This window comes from Pleurodeles waltl, chromosome 12, assembly GCF_031143425.1.
Source record: "Pleurodeles waltl isolate 20211129_DDA chromosome 12, aPleWal1.hap1.20221129, whole genome shotgun sequence".
Taxonomy (NCBI): Eukaryota; Metazoa; Chordata; class Amphibia; order Caudata; family Salamandridae; genus Pleurodeles; species Pleurodeles waltl.
Window position 1 is genome coordinate 627,326,031 of NC_090451.1, and position 12,397 is coordinate 627,338,427.

The window sequence follows — 12,397 nt, forward strand, 5'->3', positions numbered from 1 at the left end:
TCGTTTGATTTAGATACTAACCCATTGTATCTTTATCATGCTTAGGTGGTGTGGTACTGCACTTCAAGTAACATAAGCATCTTTCAACAGTGTTATCCTGTAGGATAGCTTGATAAGTTCTCATCTGCCTCTAACAATGCTCTGGTCTCCGTTCTTAAAGTTTCAGTGACCAGTTGACCTGGAGGCAGCATGCGTTGCACAAAGGTTTATTCTTTTAATTAGCTGCTGTGATGGTTTATAATAGATTAACACATGGCTCCTCACTTTTTATATTTAATGTTCATTTAAGTGCAGAAATTCAGAGGCCCCATTGAGCTGAATACCCAATCACCTAGGTAGTCAAAATCCAAATTGGCTTTAACATTTTCATGTTTATTCATATACCTTTTTATAAGAGGCTTATTTCCAGTGTTTTCCATAGATCCACTTATGAAATGTGTTTAAATGACCCTCAGAGATACAGACAAAAAGAAAAAAACATAATAGAAGAAGAATAAGTGTGTGGTCTACTATGGCCAAAGAGCACAATACCCAGCGTGACGCCACGTCCATCTCGCAGTAGTCAGAAATGACTTCCAGCTCACAAAGGTGTACGTCACATGCGTGTCAAACACCTGTGGTCACCTGGTGTAGTGAAGGTCACCTTCACTACATCAGGTGACCAAGTGGCAAGTAAAGGGATGGGCATGAGTAACCAGAAAACTAACCTGTAAAGTCTCAGGGTGTAGTGATTGCCTTTCCAGAACTACATTGGCCCATTTTCTCTGCATAATCCAAGAGGAGGCTAAGAGGACTTCTTTCCGTATTCCTTGCCCCACACAACTGGAGGTTATACCTTCGCGGTCTGTGGCCCAGAGAAATCTTGCTGGTATGGCCAGAACACACACCAGAGATGTCTGGTATGTTTTCGACACTAAATAATAGAAACGAGATAAGAAACTCCCTACAAACTTTTACTCTGAACTGGTTTGCGAGGGTACTCTTACCTGTCAATGGAATTAAAGATGCCAGACAGAATTACAGTTTGTCTAGCAAATTTTACAAAATTTGTACCGTCTGTGTGGTGAATTTTGATATGCCTGCGTTCAAGAGGGGAAGTAACTTAACTCGGGGAGTTGAGATCTTACAGGTCACTAAGCACCCAAAGTCCACCGCTTACAAGTGTTTTTATGGCGATTTGTACCTTCTCTGAAAGTAGAAGTGTGGGGCCATCGTAAATCCATCCGAAACTTAGATTCCTGTTAACAAACAACCTTGCTCTGGTATTTTTAGTAATAAACTGAATATTATTTAATTCTTCACTAGATCTCCAAAGGTAGTGTTGTGATACCAGCTTTCAGAGCCAGTGTTCTGTTAATTCCTACTGCCCGACAGAAATGTCCACTAGAACTTTTGAGCTAAAAAGTTGGAATCGGTGTGTGTCCTGCCAATGGGGTACTATTATAATATCTACCTCAAGCTGGAAGGGAGTGATATGACCTCCTGCAAAGCTGAGAATGGCGCTGCTGGCAGATTGGGTGGATTATGTAGCAGCATTATATCTGGAGGTGTTAAATGTCTCTGGAAGGTCTTTGTCCCTCTTGTAAAGTAGTTGTCTTCAGTGTTGTTGTTGCCAGCTTCATTGCTACATCCTTGTGCTCTCTGTAAGACTGTTACAGGAGTTGACCTTCTCGTATACTGCCCTCACCTACACCTGGCTTCTTTCTTCCTTGTCAAAGATCACTTCCTGTGCACTGGTCAAAAAGCTTCCTCTTCTTCAATGACATGTCACAGGAGTATGGGTTTTTCCAGCTTTGGCATAAATCAGCCACCTTAGGGATCCTATTCCTTTTATTTCTTCGGTGTATGCTTGCCGCCCAGCTCATCTAGTAGTCCAGACTAATGCAAGTTGTTGGCCCAGTGTCCAACTCCTGTCCAGAGAAGTTGGAGTGCTAGCTTCAATACTCATACCCCCAACAACCAAAGCGTGATTCAAATTCATGTGGTGGTTTTCACAAAAGGAGTTGAAGGACAAGTGCCAACTGGTCAAGAAGACATGGTTTCCTCAGAAGGCCTATCATACTACCTTTATGGGTTCTCAACAATTTACACTCTGCCCTTGGTTGGATCTACATAGGTAATATTTTGCCATTTGATAAGGTTTAGGGCCTCATAAATCAGTCACCTGCACAAAGTCAGTTTGTCTTCCGATAGATCTACAGGCCGAGCTGAAATCCTTTCACCCAGGTCTCTGAACTGTAAGTAGAGGATGCTGTCATTCCGCACTCCGTCATACAGAAAAAGGCCTGTGCCCTGAACTTGGTCGCTACCAATTACCATTTCACGCATTTGATGTTACATCGAGTCAGTAGCTGTCCTTTACTAAGGATAACGGCACTCATTAAGAAGGGCTGGATGACATGGTTGCCTACGAACTTTCTAGTTTTTGTGATCAGAATCGTGTGATTAAAGGCTGATCATCTTAAAAGGGTTACAAAGAAACGTACAGCACAAAAACTAGCAATAGACTTGTTAATACCCCCATGATATTGCAGAATAAATTTGAAGATTTAGCTGAGAGCGGAGCTGAAAGTTTGGGGCATTTGAGCTGCAAATTATTGTACTTTTCCTTTTTTAACATTTTGCCCGCAGCGGGTTCTGCGGCATGACCAGGGGCCCGACTTCTTTCTCTTTTAAAACAAATATTCCCCACGGCTGGTCCTGCTGCATGCCCAGAGGGCCTGAATTCTTCCTTTAAAAAAAATAAAATTTCAATCACCCAGCGTGTTCCACCGTATGTCCACAGCGGGCCCCAATTCTTGCTTTTAATAAATATATACACATATATATCCATCCCCAGGTGGGTCCCGCTGCATGTGCACAAATGTTTGTCCTGATTTCTTTCGTGAAAGAAAATAAAAAAATATTGGCCCCCGTTAGGTCCGAATTCATTTTTGTTTTATTACACCAAAGCAGAACCTGCTGCATGCCTGCCGACAGCAGGTCTGAATTCTTCTTTCTTTTGAAAGGGGGGGAAACATGTTGCTACCAGGTCCCGCCGCATTGTGCTCCACTTCTCTCCCAACCCCTCAGCAGTCACACCATCCACTTTCAGCCTGTGGATGGTGGAAGTGCTGAGGGCTGGGGAGCAGGAGTAGAGAAACTACATCTTGCTGAATCAGGGCAAAACTTACCTTTTATTTGGTGTCTATTCTTTGAATTTCAATGTCACTGTTGTAAAAAGCACAGGCTTTTTACTAAACTGCCTATTTAGCATTTTTTTGTGTGCAGATCTTTAAATCGCAAAATCCTGGAGGGTCTGATTGCTTTGGGATACATTGAAGACACGTTTTGACATTTTAACAAGCATTGGCAAAGCCAGTAAGTCTCACCTATGCAATTGTGTCCTAGCCATGTTGTACAACAGTGTGGCTGCTGTTCAGCATGGCTAAAAGTTGGTGGTTTGGAATGGGGTAGGGTAGATTGGAGTGATGTAGAGTGGAATAGGGGAGATTGGGGGGAAGAATGAAGTGGGGTAGATTGTAGGGTGTGAGTTTGGTAGATGAGCATGGTAGATTGTAGTGGGGTAGATTGGACTGGGCCATATTGAGGTTGATTGTAGTGGAGTGAGGTGGGGAAGAGTGGAGCGCAGTGGATTGGGGTGGGTTGGAATGAGTAGATTGGAGTGGGGTAGATTGGGGTGGAGGGGGTAGATTGGAGTGGAGCTGGATAGTGGTATGGGGTAGGGATTGGAGTGAAGTAGACTGGAGTGGGGCTGATTGGATAGGGTAGATTGGAGTAGGCTAGTTTAGTGTGGAGTGGGTTAAGATAGACTGGAGTGGGGTGGTTTTGGGTGAAGTGGGCTAGATTGGACTGGAATAGGGTAGATTTGAACGGAATTTGCTATTACGGAATGGGGCAGATTGTGTAGAAAGGAGTGTGGTAGATAAGGTTATAGTGGAGTTAAGTGGAGTGGGGTAGAGTGGAGTTGAGATTGGAACAGAGGGAGATAGATTGGGGAAGAGTGGAGTGTAGAGGGGGTAGATTAGCGAGGATTGGGTCAATTTGAGTAAGTAGATTGGATTGAAGTTGGGTGGGGTAGATTAGTGTGGAGCGGGTTGGATTGGGTCGGAGTGGGAGCGGGTTGGGTCGGAGTGGGAGCGGGTTGGGTCGGAGCGGGTTGGGTCGGAGTGGGAGCGGGTTGGGTCGGAGTGGGAGCGGGTTGGGTCGGAGTGGGAGCGGGTTGGGTCGGAGTGGGAGCGGGTTGGGTCGGAGTGGGAGCGGGTTGGGTCGGAGTGGGAGCGGGTTGGGTCGGAGTGGGAGCGGGAGCGGGTCGGAGTGGGAGCGGGTCGGAGTGGGAGCGGGTCGGAGTGGGAGTGGGAGCGGGTCGGAGTGGGAGCGGGAGCGGGTCGGAGTGGGAGCGGGAGCGGGTCGGAGCGGGTCGGGGGCGGGAGCGAGTTGGGTCGGGTCGGAGTGGGAGCGGGTTGGATTTGGGTCGGGTGGGAGTGGGAGCGGGTTGGATTTGGGTTGGGTGGGAGTGGGAGCGGGTTGGATTTGGGTCGGAGTGGGAGCGGGTTGGGTCGGAGTGGGAGCGGGTTGGATTTGGGTTGGGTGGGAGTGGGAGCGGGTTGGATTTGGGTTGGGTGGGAGTGGGAGCGGGTTGGATTTGGGTTGGGTCGGAGTGGGAGCGGGTTGGATTTGGGTTGGGTCGGAGTGGGAGTGGGTTGGATTTGGGTTGGGTAGGGTGTCGAAGAATGGACTGGGTTGGAAATATTGGGGTAGATTGTGGTGGAGTGAAGTGGGATCAATTGGGGAAGAGTGGAACAAGGTAGATTGGGTTAGATTTGTATGGGGCAGATTTGTGTGGATTGGACTGGGGTGAGTTACATTGGATTGAGATAGATAGGAGTGGGTTTGATTACGGTAGGTTGGAGTGGAGTTGGATGGAGTGGGGTAGACTGGGTTAGGTAAATTGGAGTAGGGTGGATTGCATGGGATAGATTGGAGTTGGGTATTTTGTTGTGGAGTGGGATAAGGTAGACTGGAGTGAGGTGTAATTGAGTGGTATGTGGTATTAAGGATTGAAATTGTTTTGGGTAGATTGAGGTGGAGTGAGAGAGATTGGGAAAGAGTGCAGTGGAGTAGATTGGCTTGGAGTGGGTTGGACTGGAGCGGATTGGAGTGGGTTGGGTTGGAGGGGGTTAGTTGTGTTATAGTGGAGTGAGATATACTAGGGAGGTGGGGTAGGTTAGAGTGTGTAGATTGAATTAGTTTGGAGTGTGGAAAGGGGTAGAGGGTGGAATGGGAAGGGAAGGGGAAGGGCTAGAGGGTGGGTTGAGATCGGGGTGGGATTCAGATGGTGTCATGTGGGAGTAGGATGGGTGAAGATTGATTGGGGTGTGTTAGATTGTTGGGGAGTGGGGTAAAATAGAGGTGAGAGGAGTTGGATATATTGAAAGGGAGTTTGGAGTGGGGTAGATTGGAGTGGTTTGGATTCAGTTACATTAGAGTTGGGTAGCATGGGGTAGATAGGAGCACAGTGCGGTAAGTTTGAGTGCATGCAATAGATTGGGGTCGAGTGGGGTAGATTGGAGTAGGGTGGGGTTGATTGAGTGGAGTGGTGTAGTGTGGAGTATGCATGGTGTGGTAGCGCCCTACCATTAAAGAAACACATTTCAGTTGAAATGACCATTACATTTGCACCGAAATACAGTTTTACTGTACATAAACAATACTGTGGGCAAATGTCATTGCCTAGTGTATTGATGTGTTTTGATCGTATTCAAATATTTGCTTCCACCCCTCTTCAGAATTACAGAGAAAATGTGCCTCATTTGTACAAATTCTGAACAGCACAGTGCATCATCTTCTTCTTTTTTTTTTTTGTGTGTGTGCTAGAAAGAAAAGAACATCCCTTCTCCTCTTACATGGGTACTCAGTAGGATAGTCATATAAATACTCTCACTTTGAAGTCAGATAAAGAAAAATAAACACTAAGCTCCATGGAAGAGAGAGCCTGACATTTGACCTCTGTCTTTAAATACACAGCAAAGGGGCAAGATAAGAGCAATATTTAAAGGCCTGTTAAAAGAAAGCAAGTTGTGGATGAATACAGTAAACATGGTTTAGTAAACGAGGACAAACTAAACCCGTACAGAGAGCCTAAAGCAAATAAAGTCCGCAAGTACGAAGCCAGAAAGTGGGCATTTCAATGCACAAAGCCAATAGTAAACAAGGAGCGGAATACATTCCCATAGCAACTTTCTGAACATCGCCAAGATGTCTTTAGCAAGCCAGACAGCTGTGCAGCCTGGTAGTCAGTAACCTAAAAACTGGAAACCTTTGTTATACTTAACATGTTATGCAGTTAAAGGGCAATCGCCTATGGTTTCTCATTGATCCTATCAGAGGAATTTGTCTAATCATGTTTTAGGATTTAAAGAAATCAAGGCATGAGGGGGTTTCCATTCATTACTTGAGACATATAACCTTGAGCTTACCATAGACTTTAACTCCTGCCTCTATGCCCTTGTCCATATGATGATACACTGCTGTACAACATCCTTTGTTAATAGATATCGTTTTTTACATTACATTGTCTATATTTAATGTATACTGACAATATATAGACATGACCAGTTATTACTAATACTTCTCTGCCTACAAACATGCTGAGCAAATATATCAGGTTAACAAGTGCATCATATACGCACTTTCTTTCTTCACGTTCACAGGTTACTGTTTTCATCACATCATTACATGTGGGGACACATTTACACTCATCTTGATAAAAAATAGTGCCAAAAACATGAAACACTGTACTTTTGGAGATAGCAGTAACTGAAAGCATCCAGGGAGCGTCTTCTCCAAACGTAATCTGCTACTCACCTATAGCATAGCCCAGGTTGTGTTTTGGGACTGCACCCTGTCTGGTCATGTGAGTCGCAGGCTTTACATTATGGCAGAACTTAGCTACCAGTAACTCCTTCTGGCGGTGTAAGGAATATATCTACATTAATACACCTCATATATAATTTTAGTTTTCTTCATTGTACATTTCTTTTATTCTTGATAATATGATTGTGATCCTTGATAACTAGTTGCTATGTTTGTTTGTTGAAGATGGGGCCTGTAATAACCACCAGTAAACTACAAAGTACATAGATTGATATTATGGGTGAATGGCAAGTAAAGGGTGGGCATTAGTAACCTGCAAGCTCACCTGTAAAGTCTCGCGGTGTAGTGATTGCATATCCAGAACTAAAATGGCCCAGTTTCTCTGTATAATTCTAGAGAGGGACTGGGGGACTCCTGTCTGTTGTTTTCTTTGTCCCCACTCATCTGGTGGTTATACCTTTGTGGTCTGTGGCCCAGAGAAATCTTCCTGGTGGGACCACAACACACATCAGAGGTGTCTGGTATGTTTCTGATACTTCATAAAAGAAACAAAATAAGAACCTCCCTATGTAGCTTTCTTCTGAACTGTTTTGTGACAATAGTCCTTTTTATTGCATCATTTTGATTATCTTATTAGTATAACCAGTAAAAGCTTGTTCAAAAATCTTTGTTTCCAGCAGAGTCGTTTGGTAAGCCTCCACCAATAATTGGGGATTGATTCTCCCTAAATGAGGTTTAGCCTACATGGAAAGGGCAAGCTTTGGGATTTTCCTTTTTTAAGTGGCAAAGCTTGTTCTCTAGGTTTGCTTGTTTCATAGTAAGTATTTTCTAGTAAGGGACACTTGTTTACGTACCTTAAACTATTTTATTTACTCAGGAGTTTAAATAATCTTTCTAAAAATTTACTTCAGGAATGCCTGTGACTGTTTCAAGGGCAAGCTATTAGTCTTCTGCAGCCTGTACATAAAGTTTGTTTGAATCTTGTTTTTAAAACTAGAATTCTTTCTCTTCCAGTTTAAGGATGAGATTTCACGCCGATTTAAAGCAAAACGTGATCAGCTGGTTCTGATCTTCGCTGGGAAGATACTGAAGGATGGAGACACATTGAACCAGCATGGGATTAAAGACGGACTGACAGTGCATCTTGTCATCAAAACTCCAGCAAAGTAAGACAAGTTTAGTGTTTTTTTTTTTTTTTTTTTTGTGGTGTTGGTTAGTTGTGAATATTAACCTTTTCACTGGTAGGTCTTTCCCTCCCCCACTTGCTAAGCCTTTTTCTGGCTATTTGAGGGTAATTTTGCGCTTAAGCCTCAATAACTTTGTGTCCACATACGCAATCCATGGCAATTTTTTTCCCCACCATCGTGGGGATTTTAAAGGTACCCAGGGTTTGCGACTTCCAGTGGAGGGGACCGAGAAAGCAGCCAAAATACAGCGACATTTTCTTTTTTTTTTTTGAGGGGGGGAATGGGGAAACGTGCTGCAGAAGAAGTTGTCTGGTTGTTTTCCTGCAAATGGCATGAATGAAAGGAGTGCAGTGCTAAAATCACCATCTTCCCAGCTTTCAGGATCAGTCAGACTTTTCTTTTTTTATAAATGTTTTTATTAAAGCGATGCTCAGTGTACAATGCATGATTCAGATAGTACAAAATATATTCATTACAACCAAGCAAATATAGCAAGGTGAATTTTCGGAGGCACGTGGAACTCTCAAAATTGCAGGCTTAGTCCTTGTGGTATCCTGCTACCCCCCTCGTCTTCCTCCCCAGGGCCGCCCTCCCCCGGCACCCTTCTTCAGCTTTCTGAGTCTCTGTATGTCGACCACCGTGACCATATTTTCTCCTATTTCTTCGGGCAGCCATGACTCTGGTAGACCACTTGCACCGCCCGTTGGCAACAGTCAAGATGTCTCTCCCAGTCAAAGATCCCTGGTGACCCATTCGCCCCCCACAGTCTCGCAATATTCCGCTTGGCCGCCACTACACACAGTCAAATCCTCAGATGTTTGGGCCATGTTTCCTCCCCCTTAATGTGTAGTAGGAGCCATAAGGTTTCAAACGGTATCTGAAGACACGTACCCTTGGACATAATTTGTGTTATCTCCCTCCAGTAGTTCTTCACCATCGGACATTCTCACAGGATGTGAAAAAACGGATCCCACCCCGTCACATCCTCTGGCAGGAACAGGCAGACTTGATTCAGAAAACCACATTTTTTAAACAAAGTTTTAGCATTTTACTGTGAGACCATTGTTCCTATTTTTGTGAGCTTTCACCCATCTTCCAGTTTGTGGTGGAAACTGGTGTGAAACCTATAGTGGATCCTGGAAAGCTTTATATTCCTGAAAACTAGACAAAAATCTAAATTCAGCAAGAGGTCACTTGTGTAGATCCTTCCAGGTTTTCCCAAAGAAACAAAGTATTAAAAAAAAAATATTATTGAAAATTAGTAGGAAAAAACGACCATTTGTGACAACGTTTTCATTTGTAATTTCTCGTCATTTAGTCTGATTTACTGAAAGAATATACCATTATCAACACTAGGTCTTTCTGGCTTCATTGATATACAAGGTTTGCGGGTTTTCCAAGAACTCAAGATACCCAGAGACAATAACTGAGCTGCACCTAGCAATGGTTTTTCATTGTATACTGGATATTGATTCATTCTTATGGTTTAAGATAAAGAGTGAAAAATAGGTTTCAAGGAAACCAATGTATTTCCGAATTTGGCAGAAGATATGGAGTAATGAATCAGTGGTTATTTGCACATCTCTGAATTTGTGGGTACCCATACTAGAATGTGAATTTTAGGGCATTTCTCAAAATGTCTTCTTTCTTACACACTGGCTTACTTTTGGAAGGCACAGATACAGCTCAATACAGTTATTAATAATAAATATCCTACTATTCCAGGCCTCCAAAAATCATAAAAATGTTACTAGACCTGTAGGTTGAGTAACTTGAATAATCTAGTCGACCTAACTGTAATGTACTCGACCCGTAAACTGGTGTCAAATTGTTTGATCATTGGCAAATATTTTATTTAGAGCCTTACCTTTTTCTTCATTCTGACATATGAGTGCACCTTCAAATATGTGAGTTCAACATTTCTGCTGTACAAAACAAAACTCTTTTGTTTAATTAAATGGACTAAATGTTTGCCTCATGTATAATAAGAATCTAGCCCACATAAAGGGAACATGACCCCTGACCTGCCTCTCCGTTTACTAATAGCATTGCCATCAAGGCAGGGACAGGAGTGTTTCTCGGTTCAAGTTTAAACACTCTTTATGTAATGTGTGTCTATTGTGCTTATTTACTGTCTGCTGCTCATCCTGCTATTAACATCCTGCTATTCCTTCTAAATACATACAATAATTCCAGAAGCCCAATTTACATCTTTATTAGTGGTGGTGATGTGGGGTAATCTTGTACTGAGATTTTTATATCTGTTTTTTTTTATTTTTTTAAATCAGTTTTGAAGGAGACTGTTGTGAAGCTTGGGAATCAACCTCCCTTATTCATAACTAAAGTTGCCTGTCTTGTTTCTGTTGTGTTTCTTGAAGTGTCGTCCTCACTGTCTATTTATTATCCAGGTTTTACTTTTTAGTGCAAAGAGCAACAGGCCTCGAACAATCATAAAAATGTTAGTAGACCTTCAGGCTGAGTAACTTGAATAATCTACTCGATCTAACCATAATGTACCTGATCCGTAAATGGGTCTCAAATTGTGTGATCCTAGGCAAATGTTTTATTTTACAAAGTCGCCTTTCTCTTCATTCTCACATGAGTGCGCCTTTAACTGTGTGAGTTCGGTATTTCCGCTGTAAAAAAAACCCCAAAAAATAAAACTCTTGTTTGATTAAATAGACTAAACTTTTGCTCCAGATATAATAAACCTAGCCCACGTATAGGGTACACATGATCCATGACTTGCCTCTTAGTTTACTAATTGCTTTGCCATCAGGAAATGATTGTTTCTCAGTTTGTTTAAACTTTTTAAATAAATATATTACTAAAGCATGATGTGGTAGCACACTGTCGTTTACAGATAGTACATTTCCAAGAAATGTCCAAAACCCTTCCTACTAACTTGCAGCTTTACTGATAAAGCTATACAGCGTATTAGCAGTAATCTGTGAAATTGGGTTTCAGAAAAAATATCATTTGCACATCACCAACTAAAGTGTTCTGCTTCATTTTGATCCTATTAAAATATCTTTTATCACACAGAAGTACAAAAGATGGTCTTTCACAACTACTGAAATATATTTTTAAATGTTTCTACAGTTGACTTAGTTATTTAAATGTTGTGTGTTAGGAAAAACCCGACACTCTACTGCCTTTTATTTCACACTTTGTACATCAAATCAGACAGTTAACCGTACAAAATCCTGGAACTCTGCAGTCATAAAGAAAAGTAATTGCAAGAAGACAAACTGACTTTGGACCTCTGTCTCTGAACACAGAGCAGATGTGACAAGAACAAGATTTATAGGTATCTTTATTGCTCCTTCACTTTCTGACTGAACACAACCGGGCACCTGTTCTTTGTCAACTCGTCAGAAGGGGTGAGTAAGTTATTAAAAAATAAAAAATAAAAAAAATAAATAGCTTAACCTGATAAAATAGGACTCTCCATAGTGAGTAGATTTTTCGAGGCCTCAACAAACCAATGAAAGTGCTGTACAAATGTTGAAGTGTGTGTGTGTGTGTGTGTATTATTTTTTTTTTTTTAAATATGGCTGACTCATTGATACAATTTCTTTAAAATGAACGTGAGGAATATGTCTCTTACCTCATTCTGTGTGTTGGCTGTTAAATGTATTGTTCTGCTTTCTATGGAGTGTTTGTGTTCGAGATCCATGGGGACCTTTTTTTTTTTTATTATTATTTATTTCAAAAGAACACTAAATGATCATAGCATTTTTAGAAGCAGTAGGTGAAATATTCCGTTACTCCGGCAGAGTTGATAGAATTTTGGCGACTCTGTGTTACTCTTGTGAAGCAGAGTTCTGGCCAAGTTATGCTAATCACACATTGCGAAATCGTTTTCTTGTTCGTTCCCCAGAACAATAAATTGGTGAGCAACATTTGGTGTCATCTAGCACAATTTTGGGTCACTAGGAGGACATCCAGCAAAACCTTGCTGATGCGGCAGTCGAGTAAAAAGTCTACTCAAGCAGCAGCAAAATCAACTTGAGGAGCTGTGCCCTCTGGTGAGCGCTGTGGAGCCGCCCCCACGTATTTTTCAGCGTGAAACATGCTACCAGGGCTAAGTAGCAGCATGACTGCCTATTACCACCCACCCCAAAATTTTTGTTGCATGTAGGCAGAAGCCTTTTGTGAACCATACATTGGTCTTCGAGCCCCCTCATTGCTTACCTTCTGTTTTCTCTATTGTCGTTCTCATTTACTTGCGTCTTTGATAGCTTGTTTTCCTAATGTTGCTTGTCCCGGCTCTGTAGCATATCCTCTTTGCCATTCTTTGATTTTCTCCCTTATATCTTTCGACTGTTCTC

The 12,397-nt window shown here is 42.3% G+C and overlaps 1 protein-coding gene across 2 annotated transcripts in view; it reads left to right on the forward strand.

The window, feature by feature from the left end:
- UBQLN4 (ubiquilin 4) overlaps positions 1-12,397 on the forward strand; it is a 59,652-nt gene that overhangs the window by 3,000 nt on the left and 44,255 nt on the right. For both annotated transcript variants that reach the window (XM_069218027.1, XM_069218026.1), the window contains exon 2: positions 7,891-8,042. In XM_069218027.1, the coding sequence (XP_069074128.1) occupies positions 7,891-8,042 (152 nt within the window). The remainder of the gene's footprint in view (positions 1-7,890; positions 8,043-12,397) is intronic.